The 21,681-nt window shown below is 38.9% G+C and overlaps 1 protein-coding gene across 5 annotated transcripts in view; it reads right to left on the bottom strand.

Annotated features, from left to right (window-relative positions):
• CPED1 (cadherin like and PC-esterase domain containing 1) overlaps window positions 1–21,681 on the bottom strand; it is a 268,681-nt gene that overhangs the window by 27,047 nt on the left and 219,953 nt on the right. For all 5 annotated transcript variants that reach the window (XM_060632979.3, XM_060632976.3, XM_060632977.3 and 2 more), the window contains 2 exons: window positions 18,205–18,322; window positions 11,311–11,447 (listed from right to left, as the gene is read on the bottom strand). In XM_060632979.3, the coding sequence (XP_060488962.3) occupies window positions 11,311–11,447; window positions 18,205–18,322 (255 nt within the window). The remainder of the gene's footprint in view (window positions 1–11,310; window positions 11,448–18,204; window positions 18,323–21,681) is intronic.

Raw genomic sequence — 21,681 nt, 5'->3', positions numbered from 1 at the left:
GGGTTACAGAGAGAGATATAGAGGTTTAGGAAAATCAAAGTAGCTGCACACTATTGAGAGAAGCACATCTCTATATAGTTGGTCTTTTCTGTGGGATTATACAAAGATAGAGCCCACCAAAAATGTTAGAGGCAAAAAGAGTTAAGGGTCAAAATTCTTAGGTATGGTTATTTATTAACTAGGCAATTTTAGACAAATTATATGATCCCTCCAAAGGTTCATTCTCTTATGAGTAAAATGGGGACAATAATAGCACTTTTGAGGACCTCAATGAGATTTTAATACCTGTCTTGTTCCTGGCACACAGAAAGCATACAAAGTGAGCTAGCATTAAGGCATAGGAAGGGCACGGAGCACTTTTGAATGTATTTAGTGTGACTTGCAGTGCACTGCTAGCCCCTGTAAATTCATTAACTTGTTTAGAGAAAATGTCAGAGAAGATGGGGAGGAATGTCTAAATCACAGCAGTCTCTCTCTTGCCCTACTAAACTTGCTATAGGTCCCCCAGCAGGACGCAGAGGGTTGCTGGTGAAACTGGAGTCCCTCACATCTCCATCCCTTCGTAGTGACCAACAAAAGGTGCATGGATGGGGGGGAGGAAGCCCCACCACCGTCCTCTGCAAAACAAGTTCTAAGTTGCAAATATCTAGGGGCACTTGGGTGGCTCAGTCAGTTAAAAGTTTGATTCATGGTTTCAGCTCAGGTCATGATCTCACAGTTCCTGAGTTTGAGCTCCATGTTGGGCTCTGAGCTGACAGTGTGGAGCCTGCTTGGGATTCTGTCTCCCTCTCTCTCTGCCCTTCCCCGGCTTTCTCTCTCTCTCTGTCTCTCTCAAAAATAAATAAATGAACATTACCAAAAAATGAACTGCAAATATCTAGACAGCATTTTTCAAGTCTAATGGACACTAGTCTGGGAAGAATATTTTCTAGAGAATTATTTTCTCCCATTGCCTTTCTATTCATGACAAATTCAAATGATTAAATTGTAATGAAAATGAAAATACAGTTGTGATTTTAAGATTGCCTCTGCTGTAGGGGAAGCAGTTTTTGTAAAATGTTGATTGGTATTCCTACCTAAAAGATTTCTAACTTCAAAAGGTCAGTTCTTTTAAGTATACATACACAATTTAAAAATAACATCAGGAAATGGAGTAGTTTTTCTTCAGTTACATGGCTAATATTCAATCTTTATATGTTTTATTTTATTTTTTAAAATGTTTTATTTTATAAATATATTTTATTTAAGTGTTAGATATTTTATTGTTTAAATGTTTATTTATTTATTTTTGAGAGAGAGAAAGCACAAGTGTACGTATGCTGGCAGGGGAAGGGGCAGGGAGAGAAGAGAGAGAGAATTACAAGCAGGCTCCAGAACGTGAGCCCAATGTGGGTCTTGATCTCACAAACTATGAGATTATGGCCTAAGCTGAAATCAAGAGTCAGATGCTTAACCGACTGAGCCACCCAGGCACCCCCAATCTTTATATCTGTTATATCATCCAATTCAATAATTTTTAAAAATAAAATTTGTAGATTATTTGTTTTAAAGGTCAACTTTAAAAGGGCTAAATCATCATAACAGATATTCATAACAGGTCGTACAATTTTCAAATAACTCTTCTGTCCCATGAATATTATTGCCTCACACTAGCACGTACAGGTATTGATTGGCATAGGCAATCAAAGAAAATAAATGTGATCATTAAGTACAAATAACCAGTAAGCAATTATAAAAATAATCCATGTCGGCAATAAAACATCAAAATAGCTAATTTTTCCCCTACCAATTTAGCAAAGATTTTAAAAGCACCAACAATCTTATGATCTCAGGGAAATGAACCCTCTCCTTCAGACTATGTAAGGATCACGAGGGAGAGTTTTTATCTTGTTTCCTTTCAACTGTTGAATCCCAAGCTTCAGAAGAGTGCCTGGCATAAAAGTCGGTTCTCATGTGTTAAATGGATGAATAGAAACCGCTGTTGTGTGTATAAGTTGGCAATTTTTAAGGAATTCCACTTCTAGGAAATATTTAAGGATGTCTATTAAAATATATTTTAAAAGAAAAATAAACTGGAAGCAGTATAAATGTCTGCCAGATTGCTTATATTAAAGTATAATCATACACTTAAATTTTTTTCCTCTTTTAACAATGATATCGTAATATGGATACATTGTAATGGGGAAGATTTCAGTTAACTTTTATAAAGGGCTAATTACAATCACAATATAAATAATGATTGCAATTTTTTTGGTAAAAAGCATGTGGATGTGTAGCAAAGGTCCTGGAAAGTTAACTGTGGTTAGTTTGCAAAGGGAGATACGACAGTGTATTCTGTTATCTAAAATGAACATATATTGACTTTTTATGACAATAATGAAACAACACAAAGGCAGCAACAGTGGCAGCAATAACAGTAAGTGCATTTTCATCTTAAAAACATTTTGAAAATTCCCATAAAAACAACCAGCTTAAACTTTTGTGGAACAATGGCTTAAGCATTGGTTCAATAAGCCCAACACAGGAATCACGTGAATCATATTTCGGATTCCAGTAGCAATCTTATTCCAAGATTGAATGGCATTTTCCCATGCAGCATCTCTTTTTGGGTTCTGCAGTGCAAGAGGAGAGCCTGTCTCCATCAAGGTGGGCTCTGGAGAGGAGCAGAAGCATCTGTGCCTGGATGTGTGCTGAGAGGCTGGACCTCAGTGCATCAGTGGGCGACAAAGACGTGTTCAGAGGACTTTTGTAACTTTTCTATTCCCAAGACTCAGCAGGAAGTGTGTCACTGAAAAGTTTACAGGGGCTGGCATCTTCCCACTCTTTTTCATACCACCATGGACCAGAGGACCTAGAAGCGCATCATGTTCCTAGGCTCTGTTAAAGCCTGGGACTTTTTTTTTTTTTTTTAAGTCATCTCATTAAAAACACATGACATGGTTTAATTGTCTTTATCTTCATTTCTTTATTATCTAGTCCTTATATTAGGTGGGACGGGCTATGTGCTATAACAAATAGAGCCCTGAGAGGTATAATTGCCTGAACACAAATGAAGTTTATTTCTCCCTCAGGAAAACAGTTCAGGTGGTTTGAGGCAGGTGTATGTGTGGGGTGCGGCAGGGTCCCAGGATGTTTAGACTGTGCCTGCTTCAATTATGGCTTCAAAGACCTTTGTGGGCATCCATATCCAGCTGAAAGGAGGAGTAAAGAGCTGCCAGGTTGTCTATGGGCCCCCGTGGCAGCTGGGCACATCACTGCTGCTCACACATTCCATTGGTTAGAACTTAGTCCTATGGCAGCACCTAATTTCAAGGGAGACTGAGAAATGTAGTCAAGCTACATTTGCCAGGAAGAGGAGGGAATGAGTTTTATCAACACATAGCTACCACTTTCTCCTACATACCATCTTCCTGGGGAAAAAACCTAAAACCTAAATTCAAATTTTTCAACATGTGAATTAGCAAAAGTATGAAACATATGAAAAGCTAAATTTATAATCCACATGATGCATAGAAAGACTTCTAAGAAAATCGGTTCCCTGAGACAAATAATAGCAAGAAGTATCATTAGTATCAGTATCAGTATCAGTATTAGTATTACTGAAAATGCAACTAGAACTTGGGAATTTTTGACTGAAATATAAAATAAAATGGTTTTCATTCCACTCATCGTGAATGAAGGGAACTAACAATGGTGACACTTAAGCATACAGATATTATACATTCCATTGCCTCCTTTCTGCAGAGTCATCAAAAGTAGCAAGGGCATAGTTAGCAAGCCAAGTTATAAAGAAATGGAAAGAAGAGTATCTGGCTATCTGGGTTGAGTCAATATAAAGGCAGTAGAATGTCTGGAACTTGTTAGCTTTTCAGAGTCTCCTGATCTGTTGAGGCCAAAAAGAATTTGGATATATGTAGAATCAATAGACAAGGAAAAAAAACTCTTGATTTAAATAATTTCCCTCCTTTCCTCTTTCCTCTTGGATAGACTTTATCTTCAATATTCACAGAAATAGGGATATTTCTTCAGAACCAACAGAATGCATGTAGATGCCGAGACAGGACTCAACCCAGCTAACAGGACCTAACTAAAACCTTCCAGGAGGGGAAGTTATATAGGAATGCAATAGAAGCTACTTGTCCATTAATCTAGGCAATGCCTGCTTACTGGAGTGCTCTCTCATAGGTAATTAAGGAAATGACAATGAGGTGAAGGGGCATTTTACTCATTACATATAGTCCAGGGCCAACCATAGCCCATCTATTTAGAAAGCTCCACAGCAATTCTGATGAGCCGTGTGATTGAGCACCACTGCTCCCAGAAGATATTCATTTCTAAACAAAACAAGGGGTCATCCAGTCCTAATATGAAGCTAAGACTGATCAGATGGCTAATGATATTTAGGGCGTGATGAAAATCTAGCTCAGCAAAGCATCTCTCTGTGAAATATAATATGGTTACAAATGTTTTCCAATGATGCATTTTGATTAAATTGGCTGTAGATAACCAACCAAATTGTTCTTTGGGGTCAAGAACAAATGGAAATTGCCATTTAGGCAAATCACCCTCAAATACATGAAATTTGGCCAAAAAAAGGGGGGGGGGGTAAACAGCTAAGCAATATCACCTACATGTAGGTCTAGCTGCTCAGAACAAAATTATTTATCTACATTGCTGTTCAATTTGGATTATGGGCATTATGGATAAGCCATCCTTTCCTGGTGAGAGTGAGGTGATTTCCTTCCCTTTTATCCTTCCTTTATATTGAAACTGACAAGCAACAAGAATTGTGTAACTAACTATAATGGAACTCACATATTAGTCAGAACATATTATTATAGCCACACTTCAAAAATTTAAACACCTTTAAGTCCAAGATACTACTTAACTTGCAAATATTACTTGAAGATGTAAGTTACGTTTCCTGTTTTAACAGCTGAATTTAAGTACTTTCAGTAAATACCACCTTTTTGTATTTCCCTTTCTTAATTGCACTCTTCTCTCAGATACTTTATTACTGTTTTAAATTCTGAGCTACGTTTTCAACTGACAAACAAAATAAGGGCATGTTTAATTCAGTTTGGTCCGGCTCCTAAGTTTTTTCAATTGTAAGTTGATTATCATATTTCCAAACTATTTCCTATAAATTTCACACTGTGATTACAGAGTTATGCTCTGATAAATTTGTATATGAATGTTCCATTCAGAGCTTATTAAGTAAGAGGTGGGTATCTATTTAGGTAAATGTGTGAGTATAACTGAACACATAGCTGATATTTTTCAATTGATTTTGCTTTGACCCAACACAGTTATACAACACAAAACCTATACATAACACATATGCAAAAACCTATACATGAAATAACTCATATTTGGATAAGTTTAGAGTCTAAAAGGAGTCCCACATTTACTTGCCCTCCACACACAAGCAAGTATGACCTAGAAATGGGGTACAAATGCTTCGAGGAGAAACCTTTTTCCATCTTTTCTCCAGACATCAGCCTCCTGTTTACAACACTGTAGTGAAGGCAAATGATGGACTATAGAAAGTACAGTTCTGCTCACATGCCACTAAGCACAGTGGGGTTCCTGGTCAAAGTTACTGGAAACTTGAACTCCTTTTTAAGTCTCAACTGATTTGTGTCTTGTCCCTTCCCCACAGGTGGGCATGTATTTCCTAGTATAGCCTTGCATTCATCAGTGTAAAATAGTAGTAAAAAGATGTAAAAGGTCGTAATAACAACATAAGGAAATTCAGTTGAGGGAAATGACCACTTAGAGATTCTAAAGAAAGCAGAATGCTAGGAGGCCGAATTTGCCAATACTTCTCACGAGCTCAAATTCTATGGCATTTAAATCTGATTCTTGGAGAAAGATTTTTCCATTTAATGCATCTCCAAAAGCTGAAGTCTGCCTTAATTTGGATTTGAAGTTCTGTTTTATTGTAGCACAACATTTGCACTACCTGCTCATGGCAACAGTGAAACTCAGCTTCTCACTGTAAAAAGTCTGAGTTACAAATTAATTGACAGTCTTCATGTTAGTAAGGCTACTCTACTGTTAGAATTTGCATGTTTAGATATGTCCCCAGTTTTACATAATCCAAGAAGCATAAATTGCAATGCACTAAAAAATGAGAAACTTGGACTCCTCTTTTGCGCTCCTGATTGGTTCCTGCCCCTCCTCTGTTTCTCTCCAATCTGAGAGAATCAAAGGACCTAGGCTCGAGTGATAGGACTCTCCTGGCAGATTCCTTTTTTTTTTTCTTTAATTTTTTGAAGTTTGTTTATTTATTTTGAGACAGAGACAGCCTGAGTGGGGGAGGGGCAGACAGAGATAGAGATTAGAGAGAGAATCCCAAGCAGGCTCCACGCTTTAGCACAGAGCCCTATGTGGGGCTCAAACTCACGAAACCGTGAGATCATAACCTGAGCTGAAACAGAGAGTCAGATGCTTAACTGACTGAACCACCCAGGCGCCCCTCCCTGTAGATTCTTTCAGGGGAAAGAAAGGAAGATCCTTTCCCCCCCCCCCCCCCCCCAGTTCATTTAAACCAGTTCATTTCAAAGTAACGTGTTTGGTAGATTGCCTGTAACTACCACCACCGCCCTCCATAGGCATTTTCTCTTTTACCAACTTTTCCAGAACCTCAAGTACAGGTCAGGTGCCAGCCTCTGAGCTTCTTTCTACCTGTACAGTTATCACGCTATGAGGAAACAATTGCTTCTCTCATGTGTCTCCTTCTACTGGAAATTTAGCTCCCTGGAGGATCATGTTTGTATGCCCCTAGAACAGATTGTTAACTCAACAAAAGCTAGGCTAGTGAATGAACAGTGGAGCATCACAAAAGTTATAAAAAGTATTGTGAGCTTCACTTTAAGCAATCAGGTGGCTAACTTCTACTCTGGTACCATGTTAGGGATAACAGATACTACAAGGTTTCTGATGTGGGGCAGCAGAGTTGATCTGATGGTGTTGATGAATAAAAAATCACTTTGTCTGATGGGATCAGAACTGTAGTTACTGCAGTCTTCCTGATTGTAGGTCTGAAGTTCCTACCACTCCCTGACCCTGCTATCCTTATGAAGTGAATTTCTGTATAATGTCACTCAAATAATACGCATCTGTTGAATGATTGACATAGTAGAAAGTGAGCCCCCCCAAATGTCAGTTTATAAGGTGTTTAAAAAACAAAATATTTATGTGACTTGTTTTTCTGTTTTTGTAAATGGTATGCCTTAACATGTATTTGTCTTTGGAATAGAATAATGATTATGAAAAATTCTGGGTAGGATGAGAATTGTCTTAGTTTAGTAATGAAAGAGTTTCAGGATACTTTGTGTATTTATATTTCTCTCATGGAGAATGAGAAATCAATGTACTGGGAAAGCTTTTTGCTAATGCACTTCTATGCATAAATAGAGTCTTCTTAAAATAAGTGCTATTTGATAGTCGTAGTTGTGAGTGTTCATGCAATTTTCTCTGTGCTGTGTGGTGTATGTGGGCATGCACCTGTCTATATTACCAGGTCCATGATTGTGAATATAAGATTTCTTCCTCAGGGTCTCTTTCCTTTGCATTTCCACTGCCTCTGCCTTAGTTCTGATTTAAATTTTAAAGTACAGATTTTTAGATTTAAAAATATGCACCCATTGTAAAAAAAAAAGAAAATCATACAGATATTTTAAAAGATCTCTTCATCCTTCGCCAAACATGTTCTGCTACCTGAGGTGGCATCATGGGCATGTGACCTTGGGTGTTGCAGAGTCCATGTAGCGGGAGGGCCTGGCACTCGTGCTATTGCTTTGCGGTTGCCTTCTCGGGAATCTTAATAATTTTGAACACAGGCTCCCGCATTTTCATTTTGCCCTGGGCCTCCCAAAATATGTCGTTGGTCCCATCACCACCCCATCCTTCTCCCACTCCCTTTCACTTATGTGATCATTTATTTTGTTGTTGTTGTTGTTGTTGTTGTTGTTGTTGTTGTTGTTTTTGAGAGAGACAGAGCTGGGGAGAGGGACAGAGATCCAGATGTTCTGTGCTCAATGCTGAGCCTTTCACAGGGCTCGATCTCACGAAAGAACCATGACCTGAACCGAAATCAAGAATTGGATGCTCAACCAAATGAACCACTCAGGCGCCCTCCTATATAATCATTCTTAACTGTGTTACTTCCAAAATTTTTCTATATGTGTAGGCATGCTTGTATGTATGTATTAAGTTTTTATATTAGTGGCATTATTGTATACATATACTATTGAATATATACTAACTTTGAATCTGTGCTTCTTTAGAAATCTATACTTGGAATCTATACTTTCTTTGACTCTTCAATGTTGCATGATGGAATTTTTCCACGAAACAGCCTCTGCTTCCCTAGCACCCACTTCCTCCTCCCCGTAGGCAGTCTCCATACTGCTGCAGAAAGATTTTTCTAATTCTGGCTGTGTCATTCCTCTGCTAAAAATGTATAATGCTTCCCTGTTGTGTATAGAAAACTTTAGCATCCTGGTAAACAAATCAGACTCTGTAGAATCACTGCCAGCATGCTAACAAATTGGAGTTCTGAGCACGAAGGTCCAAATAGCACCTCTGGACTAAGAGAATCTCTAAAAGAAGGCCCCCCCCCCCCCCACACGCAGCCAGCTAGCTGGTCTCTGCCAGGAGCACCTTATCTGCATATAGGGATTATTTTTAGAGTTTGCAACATTCTGTCTCCCTAACAGACAGAAAGAGGGATCTTCCTTTTTTCTTATCATTACTTTGTAGAGTTGCTAATAATCTACCTTGAAATTAGCAAAGACCATATCATTTGTGTCCCTTCCCCGTGTCCCCCCACCCTGGGTTTATTTATGTGTTGAAACCCTACCCCCTCGAGTGATAGTACTAGAAGGTGGAACATTTGGAAGGTAATTAGGTTTAGATGAGGTCATGAGGGTGGGGCCTCCATGATGGGATTAGTGTCTTTAGAAGGAGAGGAGACCAGAGCTCTCTGCCCTGTGAGGACAACAGAAAGGCAGCCGATGGAAGCTGGGAAGGAACTCTCACCAGAACCCAACCCTGCTGGTCTCCAGATCTCAGAGATCTCGGCCTACAGAACTATGGGGAATGACCCCAGTCTATGATATTTTAACACAGAGGAGGAAAAGGGCTTTTAGCTTCCTACAAAGCTGATTAATCTACAGCATAGGATTAGATCATATAGGCTTCTTTTATTTTACAGAGGAATAAAATGAGCCCAGGAAACAATATGTGTCATGTCAAAAGCCATGGAATTTAGTTATGAACTTAAATGAACATCTACTGCCTTTCAGGTTAATAGACTGTGACATCTTGGAATTTTCCCGAATGCTCTAAATTCTGAGGTCGGAACAGTATCCTGGAAGAGTTTAGAGAAGTCTGACTGTTAGAGCAACAACTATTTTCATTGCTTCCAGTCCTGCATTTCTAAGATGTGGATGTTGGGTTATCCAAGTTGGTGGTTAAAAATGTCAGAGTAGCAGCCACACATTCATGTGTGATCATGGGAGAATTACTCAATCTCTCTGAGCTTTAAATTTCTAAAGTAGAAAACAGATACAATATCTACCTCACAGATTTGTGATGAGAAAGAAGTAAGATTTTAATTTATTTGTTTACAAATATCTGTTAAGTGACTATTACGTATCAAAAAGTTGTGCTAAGCAGTGATTCAAACATGTTCCCTGTCCTCATGAAGCTTACAGTTTGGTCAGACATAAGGTATGAAAGTTAGCAGCACACCTAGTTCCTTGCACACAATCAATTCTCTGTTAATAAGAATATTAAGTGACAGTTAATAAAAGCCTAAATGTTTGGTTTCTTCTTTTTCTTTTTTCTTTTTTAAAAAAAATTTTTAACTATTTATTTTTGAGAGAGAGAGACACAGCATGAGAGGAGAGGGGCAGAGAGAGAGGGAAACAGAGAATCTGAAGCAGGCTTCAGGTTCCGAGCTGTCAGCACAGAGCCCGACATGGGTCTCGAACTCACAAACCTTGAGATCATGACCGGAGCTGAAATCAGTCGCTTAATCGACTGAGCCACCCAGGTGCGCCTCTTTCATTTTTAATTTTTTTTTTTAACGTTTATTCATTTTTGAGAGACAGAGAGAGATGAACTACAAGCAGGGGACAGGCAGAGAGAGAGGGAGACACAATCCGAAGCAGGCTCCAGGCTCTGAGCTGTCAGCAGAGAGCCTGACGCAGGTCTTGAACCCATTAACTGTGAGATCATGACTCGAGCCAAAGTTGGGTGCTTAATCAACTGAGCCACCCAGGTGCCCCTCCCCTTGCTTTCCTTTTTAAAAGTAAGTAATACTGATGCTTTTATATTTAGAGATACTCTCAGTCATGAAAATTGGTGCAGTTGTATTGGAATCACCATGAAGAAATGTCCATCCTCCTGCCCTGCCCCTCACCCCCTGTAATTCTTTTTAAATTATTTGCTAGTAGAAAATCTAACCATAGGCCTAATCTGAAAAGCTAGCATACATTCATTCCAGTACTCATTTCCTTTTGCATTAATAGAACTTAAAAAAAATCAATTTTGGAACTCCGTGTTGCCCATCTGTGAGAGCTTACAAACAGTTTGTAAGGAAAGAACTTTGAAAATCTGGGTAAGAATTACTTACTTCATGTTAACCAAGCATCTCAGTCTATGTGCCCGGTTCGCACGTCCAAGGGCTCTGCCGGAATCTACCTACTCAGAGTGCGCCTAGTAAGAAGACACTGCGTGTCCAACAAATCAGCTTAGAAGCCTCACTAAAGCAAAGGCAGCCTAGTGAGGTCCGTTTGAGACCTGCCCGGGAATGTGAAAGAAGATCAGGAAGGTTAGTGTCTCATGCACCCAGGAAGCTCTAGCAGAAGTGAGTCTCACATGCAAGAACATTTCATGGCTTGTGCAAGCGAGCTGCAGACGTCGGCTGTCACCGCAGTGCCTCGCTAGAGCTGCAGTTTGACCAGGCCAGCTGCTCTGAACCGCCATCTGTCAGTTGACGTGGCAAGCGCTCACCAATTTGTGCTGAGAAAAACCAGCATGGAATTGGGTCAGCACAGGACATGACTTTAATATCCTCCATCTGTCAAGTAGACTTATTTGGAAATAATTGAGCAAGAATTGTTAAGGCTCTTCTATTCTAACATTTGCCCGTGATTCAAAAAGCCAGACTGCATTGCATTAGTTATCCTCCGCAGAGTAAGAGAGCAGGAATTGGTCTACTAAATACAACAGCGTGGCTTTTGGTGATGCAGGTGGCAGAAATTAAAGGCTTCCCCTGCCGGATCCGGAACCTACCTTCCTTCCCCCCAGGCACCGCTGGAGTTGAGGCTTAGTTAGAACGCTGTACTGGCAGTTCTGAGGCTGCCACGTTATCTCTCTCCAGTCACAGGTCCTGTTGTCTGAACAGCTAAGGCAAGGCACGATCCATTGGCCTGGAATAGACAGCAGGACCTTTGCTCACATTCTACTAGTGAAATTACAGCTTGCAAGTTACTTTAGAATTCAGCTATGGCACAGTATTATAAATGTTACAGTGAGAAGACCACTCTTGCGTACATCTGTGGAGCGACGCACGCCCCCCTGACAACTAAACAGAGTTGCAACAGGTAAAAATATTCTGAAAGAACACAGTCCATGCTGAAGTCAAGTACGGGTCCTGCTCTGTGAAACTGCATCCTTACAAAAAACTAAGTGATTGGGTACTACTCAATTATTACTTGTTTTTAAAGAGTACACTAGGCACTTAATAGAACCAAAGTAGATGGGAAGCCACTGATATCGAGGTAATTAACCACTAATCTTTATTAGCGTGAGACATGCTTAGCTTAGCAATCCAATAATAGATCTATCCCCTGCCTTCAAGAGAGTCAAGATATAAGAGAATTATTTCAATATACTGCTAATTTGTTATTTCGAAGACTAGTTATTGCTCTTAATTTGATCGGTGACCTTTTTGGTGTGAATCTCTTCAGCTCTTTCTAGCTCTGTGGCCTTCATTTCTCCAGCCCTTAGATGAGGTATGTACTGTTCTCACACGGTTGATGGGAGGACTGAATGGGATAATGTGCTTAATATATCTAGCACAATTACAATATCGTATTTATCTTTGTTACTAGCTGACTTCAGGCACAGAGTAGGTCATGAGCTTTAGTAAATGTTTATAAGATAAATGAATATTCTCAATGCATTTGCAATCTTTTCTATTTTAGTGATAAAGTAATATGTATTCAAAACGCTTCAGCTTTTAGTGTGAGTAGAGATGTTCATAATCAGAAAAAAAAATCAAGAAAGGATTTTTTATTTTTGTTTTTTCCTTCTTCATCTTTTCAGAAATGGAGTTTGAACTAGAACATTGAATACAGAGTGGTTATTTATATCCTTTGTGGAGAATGCCCTGACGTCTCCAACAATCACATGCTCTACCCTAAAGGTCTTGCTTATGTTACCACTAGATGTTTCTCTTCAAAACATTGAGGAGCCAAATATTCCCAGCTACTTTTTGAGTTAGAAAGAAAAAAAATTAACAACTTTGTCCATTCTGGCTTTGATTTGTGGTTCTGCTAACAAAAGTATCTGGTGTGGTAGAGGGAAGAATCTCTACTTTTGAGCAATGAATATGGTGTGCTTCCATTGCATGACTTCAAGGATGTCAGAATCGTATGAGTGTTTTTGGAAATAGTTAGAAATGATAAAATACGAGAGGAGGTTTAGCTTATGGCCTCCTACTTGATCACAGAAAAGAAAAAAAGAAGTGTGGGTATATTAAGAGAGAACTGGGGGAGATGAAAGAAAATAGTACTCTCTAGGAGGATTTTAACCTAAAACGTTATTGAAGTATTTACCCTACAAGAGGTTAGGTGCTACTGATGTTAAAATATAATAATTTTAAAAAATAGTTAACATTTCATAGCACCTGCCAGAGGTTAGGGATATTCTGAGCACTTTCATATATTAACATATTTAAGCCTCTTAACTACAATGTTAAGCCTCAAAAAATTTACAATCAGGTTAGAGGGTTACAATTTATACATGTAAAATAGTTACAGCATAATAAAAAAGGCATAATTGAGTAAAAATAGCTGCATGGTATGAAAAGAGTCTGGGCTCTAGAGACACACACACCTGAGCTCTGCCTCTAGCTAGTTCTGTGGACCTCAGCACTGCATGTTAGAGTCACCTAAAAAGCTTTTTAAAATCCCGGTGCTCGGATCGTATGCTGGACCAATTTAATCAGAACCACCCGGTGTGGAACTCAGGCGTCGGTGTTTTTTAAATGCTTTTCAGGTGATTCCAATATGCAGCCACAGTTGCAAACCACTGTTTGGCTTGAAAAAATTACTTAATATTCTCTCTGTGAGGAAAATACATATGGCACCTGCCATAGTGCCCGATACCCAGCAATTGGTGAATATATTTTACTCCTCCGCCCCCACCTCAAGTAAGCCGTGGTAGTTCAGAATAAAGAAAACATCACAGAAGTCAGAATTGTCATGGGGCACTTGAAATGTGTTCACGTCTTCTGGATAGACAAGATCTGGAAGGATGGAATGGGTGGTACTTTGGGTGACGAAGCCACCCTGACAGCAGGGACTAAAGAAATAAGTGGCTTCCACAAAAGATTACATATAGGAGAGAAAAAGGTCTGCTCGGTAAAAGGCATTTCCAAAGTTTCCAAATGTAGAGAAGAGCAGTGCTACTAAAAGATGGAGAGGTGCTGGCTTTTGAATGGCAATGTGAAGATTATCCTCAAAAATGCTTGTTTCTCCATTTCCGTTTTGTGATTTTTCTGTGGTTTTCATTTAGAATATAACTTGCTTCTAATTCTGACTTTGCACTGGAATATAGGGTTTGTAATCAGTAACCAATTTCTTCACATCTTCACATCTTCACGATGATTTGTATTCAGTGGGCATCCTCTTGAATGGGGTGGAATGGGCTTTGGGTCTTGTGTCCACCCTCCTCTTTGCCAGATGAGGTAAACTGAGGCCACAAGAATTAAATGATAGAAATGGGATCATGCTGTTAATGACAGGTTGGACCAGGACTGAAGTCTTGGAGTCTCCAATTTTCTGATCCTTTTGTCGTATTAGGCGAGGTTAGCACAAAATCATCAGTTGAAAATGAAATATGGCCCAATGGTCTCTTTGGTAGCACTTGTTTATAGGAAAGCCCACATCAGGTTGTTTTAATGAATGCCTTTATTTTAAAAAGCTGGATTTATTTAGTGGGTTCACCTGTTGATGGAGACTATGTTTAAAAAAAAGATGGGTAATTTTATTTCTAATAGGATGGTGGGTATGTTGGGGACATAAATGTGTTTCTGCTAATGAGATTATATCTAATAATATTTTGAAGGTCTATGTTTTCATCAGATCCTTGAATATTTAAGGGCACCTGCGTCCTCTCCCCCAGACATTTTGTCCCGCTCTAACCTTGCTGACAGCTAATTTTGTACAAGCTGAGGTCTTCTTTGGCCATTTGCTTCTAAAGCTGAAGAAATAAGTGGCCAATTGCATGCACAAAAATCCAAATATGGGCACAATTAGTTTGTGGGCATAAAATCTCATGCACATCAAAAGGACTCCTGATTGGGTCTCTGAAATCTTGGCCTCAATGCTTCATACTACTATATATTTATACAGTCATAACTCTTTGCATTTTTGTATTGGTTTAAAATGCCCCCCCCCCTTTTTTATTGTGATTTAGTAATGCTGCTTGAAATAGACATCTGTATAACATCTGCAAGACTGGAGTTTCTTGACATTTTAAATGATACCAGCTCTTAACTAAAATTGTCAAAAAGAGAGACATGAATTCTATGTTATATATTTAAACATTGAATGAATCAAAGCTGTGATTTCTGAAATAGAGTATGACATATGTTTTAGGGAATGACATTCTGAGGAATAAATAGGGCTTTTGGGAGAAGTTATTTGGTTTATAATTATAGCTTTATATTTAATGCAAGTTAGATTCCAGCCATTTAAGTGAATCAGATTGGCTGACATAATGGAGGGAAGAAACTCAACTTTGTGACCTAGGGCCATGCTGAGATGTAAAATCATATAGATGGCACTAAATCCTGACTCTACACTGTTATAAAATAAAGCAGTTTTCCCTTAAGAAGAAAAAAAACACATCATATTTTCAACACTAGAAGTATTAAAGTATAAGTTGTCATATTCCCTTGCTACAAATAAAACATGATAAAATATTTTTGTTTATATGTCGTAAAATGCCTTTGGAGTTATTTTCCTTTAAGGTAATTATCATTCAAAATCATTGTATAAATTTCTTCTTTCTTTAGATTAGAATTATTTTTTCTTTCTTAAGCAAGAACTTTTATTCTTAGTCTGTGTTTTATAGTTAGATTCTTCTCTAAAGGCTTAAGATCAACTTAAAAATATGAACAAAAGTCACGCAAAATGATATTAGCTAGTGTTATCGAAAAGACACATAAACCATCATTTCGTTGGCAAGGTGAAAAAACGGACCCAGTCCTGCTAAATAACTGTAATGTGCTGTGAAAATAAGATTTCAGAACTAATCTATGGTCATGCAAGTTAAGGCTGGACTTCCTAAATAAACTTCCTCCCAATGTTGTCCCACCGTGACAGCTTCTTTCAGCAGGAGGGAGTCCCACCATCAAGGAAGGAAATCGTCTCTGGCAACAAAACTCCATTCGCGCAAACTGCTGTTGCCGATCTCACTTGTTTGGAATCTTTAGATCTTTAGGACCGTAAGAGTGAAGCAGTTTTCCCTGGTCGATTGTGCCCTGACTGCTCGCAATCTTCTGTGGAAAGGAGGAGGGCTTGGATCTCGGTTTTAGTTCAGCAATCATTTTTGAATCATCTTAGACACTGAAAGATGCATGAGGGACAATCTCGGCTCTGGAGAAACACAATCTAGGGCAGTCATCATAAAAACGAACTGCTAATGCACCCTTACTATATTAATAAACACGCACTGTAATGTAGGTACCTATACTTCCATATCGATGTATTATGTTTGTTATAAAACAAAAATAAGAATGATTAGACATAAATAAATGTGTATGTATTTTAAGCTTTACTGGCTTCATCTTGGGGACTGTCCCATGCCACGCCCTCCTCTTGCTCAGATGTACCATTCCACTTTGAAAACTACTGATTAGAGAAAGAGAGAGAAATTAAACACTTGAAACATAATGAAGTAAGTGCTACGGTAAACATGTGCCCAAAGTATTCTGGGGAGCTAATCAGGGGGTGGGGTGGTAAGGAGAGGCTTCCTGGAGAGGAAAATATAGCATCGGGAGAATTGGACCAAGATGAGAAGACTTTTAGGAGCACAGGACAGCATGGACAAGAATGTGGAACCCTGCAGCAGCATTATTGGCATGAAGTGAAACCAAGAGGCTGGGAGGAGCTGGGAGAGAGGAAGGGCCAGATTATGGGGGCCTAAAAGGGTCAGATTACGAGGCCTGGTATCGTCGGGCTAAGAGGCATGGGCTTGACTGGGGAGTCAATTTTGGGGTCTTCTCTAAAGAAGCCTCGCTACTCAAGTTACCAGAAGGTCCCTGTTCGAAGGCAGCATCTCCTGTTAAGGACCAGGCATGGAGATAGCTTCATGACAGGGCCTGGCGTAAGTTACAGCAAATTTAATGAACAGAAAAAGATGCCACTTCTTGAGGAATCTCAGTACCATATCTTCAACTTTTTGTTGATGAACTTTTGACTTGGCTCAATAGCAGCAAGAAAGTTAAGTTGTTTTATGATTCTCATAAAATGTCATCTGATAAAGAAAATCCATAACTAGACACATCGGGGTCTCCTTTGTACGTAAGAGTGTATATCTCATTTAGCTGAGAATCATAAATCATACCTCCTGACATGTCATAATGGGTAAATCCCTCCCTATGCAGCGACTGTAATTTATTATTTAGAACACATGTTCAAGAGCAGGGATATGCCCACGCTTGCTCACCGTGCGTGCCAAATTGCGATTTGTACTGCTCATTTGTGAAACTCATTTCCCATTCAGGTTGTGGTGTGAAGTTCATGGTGAGGGTAGAAAAGCTCCTGAGTGTTTTCTTAGACTTTTTAGATGAAGGGAGACTTGGGGTCGTGAGGCCAGATGGGCAAGCAGAAATCTCAGAGAAGATGCTCCCTGTTCCTCTTATCTTTTTGGAAGCATTTTTGGTCCCCACCTTTGGATTGACCCCACTAGACTCCACTGAAAGAAAAGTGCTGGGGAAGGAGGTAAACAGGGAAAGTGGATAGTGGCACCAAGGTGTCTCATTCCGGGTCTGTTCTAGAATCAGGCAGGATTCAACACTATAATTCTAATTTGACATTATGATTTTCCTGCTTCTATTAATGCTCAACATATGGGAGACATGAGAGATCATTCTCAAGGATTTTTTTTTTTTTTATATAATCAAAGGAAACGAAACTTGTTTCCTTAAGACAGTTCTTTGGCTGACACAGTCTACGTACTCTGTAGAAATTATAGTACTAAGTGAACTGATAGTGTGAACAAGTCAGATTCCCTGTCCTCGTGCAGCTCACAATCTGGGAAGACTGACACCAAAGAATTAATTACATACTTAGCATTTTAATAATTGTGGAAATTCTCATGGAAGAAAAGCATGGAGTACAATGAAAATGTATAATAAAGAAACAAATCAGAGGCTGAAGAAAGGCTTTCTGGCACAAGTGACTTTTTGGCTGATATCTGTAGATGAATATGGATTCACAAGGCAAAGAGCGGAGGGTGAAGAGAAAAGCATTTGATTAACAAATATTTCACATATTAAAATAATGCATTAATTACATGTGTTACAGTTCATACTAATGAAAAAGTTGTGTAGTACCTTGATTTTTTTTGTATAAGGATAGTTCAAATAAGCATACACTCGGGGCGCCTGGGTGGCTCAGTCGGTTAGGTGTCCGACTTCAGCTCAGGTCATGATCTCACGGTTTGTGAGTTCAAGCCCCGCGTCAGGCTCTGTGCTGACCGCTCAGAGCCTAGAGCCTGTTTCGGATTCTGTGTCTCCCTCTCTCTCTGACCCTCCCCCATTCATGCTCTGTCTCTCTCTGTCTCAAAAATAAATAAACGTTAAAAAAAAAATTTAAAAAAAACCAAATAAGCGTACACTCATCTATATCAAATAATTTTTTTAAGAGAAGTGACACCCAATGTAATAGTCACCTTTTGTGTCCCCAGATGGACAGATCTTTAGTTCAGGCTGTGAAATGGCTTCAATGTAGTCAGAGGAAATAGGCTGTAATCCACAGGCTTCTTCTGGGTGAATCAGCAAACCACAATCCTGCATTAAAATGATAGATAGAAATTAGCTGCAGTGAACATGACAGATAGTAATAAAATCTAAAGAATAAGATTTTTTTGTGCCAAATAAACTTTATAGATAAAAAGGAGGAACTGCTTACCCTTCTCACGGTATTGGGTTGTCAGAAGTTGTTTGTGCTAGAAGTAGCTACTTGCATTGAGGGATAAATATAAATTCCAATGGCAATTCAATCTTTATTTTGGCACTGACATTCATTGTTGCATTAATACTGTCACTGATATTATTACTGCTCTGCCAGTTTTTAAAGAAATGGATGCAAGTTTTACTTTAAAAACATACCTGTGTGTTGTTGATTCATTAAAAATATACTGTATTAGAAGACCATATATCAAGTGAATAAAAAGCCATTAATGTGAAAAAGTGGGAAATATTTGAGGAGAATTAACAGACAAATTCCATTTCAATTCACATTTATTAAGGACCCATGATACGTCAGAAATGGAGTCAAATACATATATTTTTTTCAAAACATGTTCATGTATTTATAAAAATAGGTAGCATCTCACTGCAGTGAGTATCATTGTAGAGGCATGATATGTACAAAGCAATTCATTCTCTAGTCTGACATGTGCAGTGGAGAGCAGCAGTTTGGCTCTCTGAAATCTCTCTTCAACTCTCCCCTGTACTGGCAGGTTAGAATACTCTCATTTTCACTTACCTTTTCCTTCTTTCCTTCCTTCCTTCCTTCCTTCCTTCCTTCCTTCCTTCCTTCCTTTCTTTTTCCCTTCCTCCCTTCTTCCTTCCTTCCTTCCTCTCTTTTTCCCTTCCTCCCTTCTTCCTTCCTTCCTTCCTTTTTCCCTTCCTCCCTTCTTCCTTCCTTCCTCTTTTCCCTTCCTCCCTTCTTCTTTTCCTTCCTTCCTTCCTTCCTTCCTTCCTTCCTTCCTTCCTTCCTTCCTTTTTCCCTTCCTCCCTTCTTCCCTTCCTTCCTTCCTTCCTTCCTTCCTTCCTCTTTTTCCCTTCCTCCCTTCTTCCCTTCCTTCCTTCCTTCCTCCCTTTACCCTTCCTCCCTTCTTTCCTCCCTTCCCCCCCTCCTTCTCTCTGTCTCATGCACACACGTGCTCTCTTTTTATTGAGGTAAAATTGATATATAACATTATATGTGTTTCAAGCGTGGAACATTACAATTCAACGTGTGTACACACTACAAAGTGATCTCCTAGCTTATTCTCACAAGGTATTGGGACCTGTACCTTGCCTGTGTCCCTCCATCCTCCTTCACCTGATTCCACTGCCTCCCTTTTCATCAGGCTCTCACAGTCTATCATGTTTTGGGGTAGGTAAAAATGCTATTCTTTCTATCGGGAATGCTTTCCCTCTCATTTTTCCTGGAGAGTGTCTTTTTGTGTTTTAAGTCTCAGCAAAGCCTTCTTGAAACTCTAGCATGATTATGTAGCCCCTCCCTAGTCCATGTCACCTCCGCTTGTTTCCTTCATGCCCTTCACCATTTGGTGATAATTTGTTATTTGTGTCTTTTCCACCAGACTGAATACTATATGAGAGCAAATAATTATTTCATTCACACATATACCCAGTCCCTACCATATAGTAGGCAAATATTTATTGGATGCATAAATGGTTAGGCTCAATTGTCTCTCACTTCATATCATAAATTCTCGGTAATGGAGAGAAATAATGAATGGGTTTGCCCTCCTCTTTGCTCTGTAACTGTCTCTAAGGAGCAATTTCTAGTCACCATCCCTCACCCTTTCACATAACCTCACACCCAACTCAGATTTCCACATCTCACATGAGAAGGTTCAGGATAGTAAGGAACAAAAGGAACGAGGGTGATGTACAGACTTCTTAAAATCTTAATTCAGTATACATATTTCCATTTTTAAATTAATGACTGAAACTGGAATTTAGAATACTGATTAAAGATTAGGAAAGTAATTTGTGTTAAAGAGCTCCTTATAAAAATCAATTAAAATGACACAAAGTTAATAAATGTGAGGAGTTTTTGTCTGAATAAACATCTATGTACGATATGTATGAGTGTGTGTGTGTGTGTGTGTGGTGTGTGTGTGTGATATCCATCTATACATTTATTTTTGGTGCAGGTTGGACCTGTTTTTAAGGCTAGAAAAATGACATTAAACATTTACGGAATTGCAAAAAAATGTTTACATCAAACATTAGAGAAGACAATGAGAAATATCATTATACACTGTTGATGGGATTGCAAATTAGTTCAGCTACTTTTGGAGGAAAGTTTATACTAAAATAAAAAAAATCACAGACTCCATAGCCTTGATATCAGACTTCTCAGAGTCTACTCTAGAGAAAGCCTTATGTAATGCATAAGGATAGACCAAAATGAACGAACCAATATGGAGAGATTTCTAAGACACATGATTGAGAAAACAATTCAAGAAATGCTTTGTTACAGAACAACATATGCCATGTAAAACACACCATGGACATGCCACCAAGGCACCTAAACTCAGGTACTTTAGACTGAGATGCAGTGTTCAATGTTTTAATAAAAAGATACCTTTCAGTACATATATATATTTATGTGTATAGATATAGATAGATGATGATGATCATGATAGGTAGGTAATAGATACATAGATAGTAGATTGATTCATGCAAATAATGTTGAGACATTTCTAAAACTCTGGATTTAGATAAACCTTTGCCTGAAGATTAGTTTGTTTGGGGTCTTTCTGGTGTACGTATGTGTGTGTGTGTTTATGGACAAATCCTAATATTCACACGGGGGGCATTAGAAAGTCCAGACCACAGCTGACAGAGTCCCAGCTACTTCTGCTGAAGCCCAACATGTAATTGACATGGATCCATCACTGAGAAAAATGTACTGTTACATGTGCTGATCTGTGGGGGGCCCAGCTCAGTCACTGCTTAGTGGGTGTGGGCTATTTGGGGTGAGTTAGTCATGGGAGCTTTTCTGAGGTAACATCTGAACTGAATAATGGGAAAATCAGGGAATGAGAACTATGAGAAGAAATGTCACGTCAAAGGCCATAAGATAAGGCAGGAAAAGGATTTATCTGACATCTTAAGTAAAAGAAGAAAGTCATTTTTAAGGAACTCATATGCTGACAATCTACATTTTAATGATCAAATCACAGAATCTTTCTTGAGATGGCATCTCCGAGCTTGTCTACTACAAACTCCTACTCAGAGGAAGAACAATTAATTCATAACATGGTCATAAGCATTTTTGAATACATCTTCAAAATGGAAAAGTATTAATACCTAGAACGTGCAAAGTGCCATGCTGAGAATGCAAATCCCTAACCTCACGTGGCACAGTCTAGCTCATTGTCAGAAGTGTCTTCCTAATCCTGCAC

The sequence above is a fragment of the Panthera onca genome, chromosome A2, assembly GCF_046562875.1.
Source record: "Panthera onca isolate mPanOnc1 chromosome A2, mPanOnc1 haplotype 2, whole genome shotgun sequence".
Classification (NCBI taxonomy): Eukaryota; Metazoa; Chordata; class Mammalia; order Carnivora; family Felidae; genus Panthera; species Panthera onca.
The sequence above is the reverse complement of the archived record's forward strand: the minus strand, read 5'-3'. Positions and strand labels throughout refer to the sequence as shown.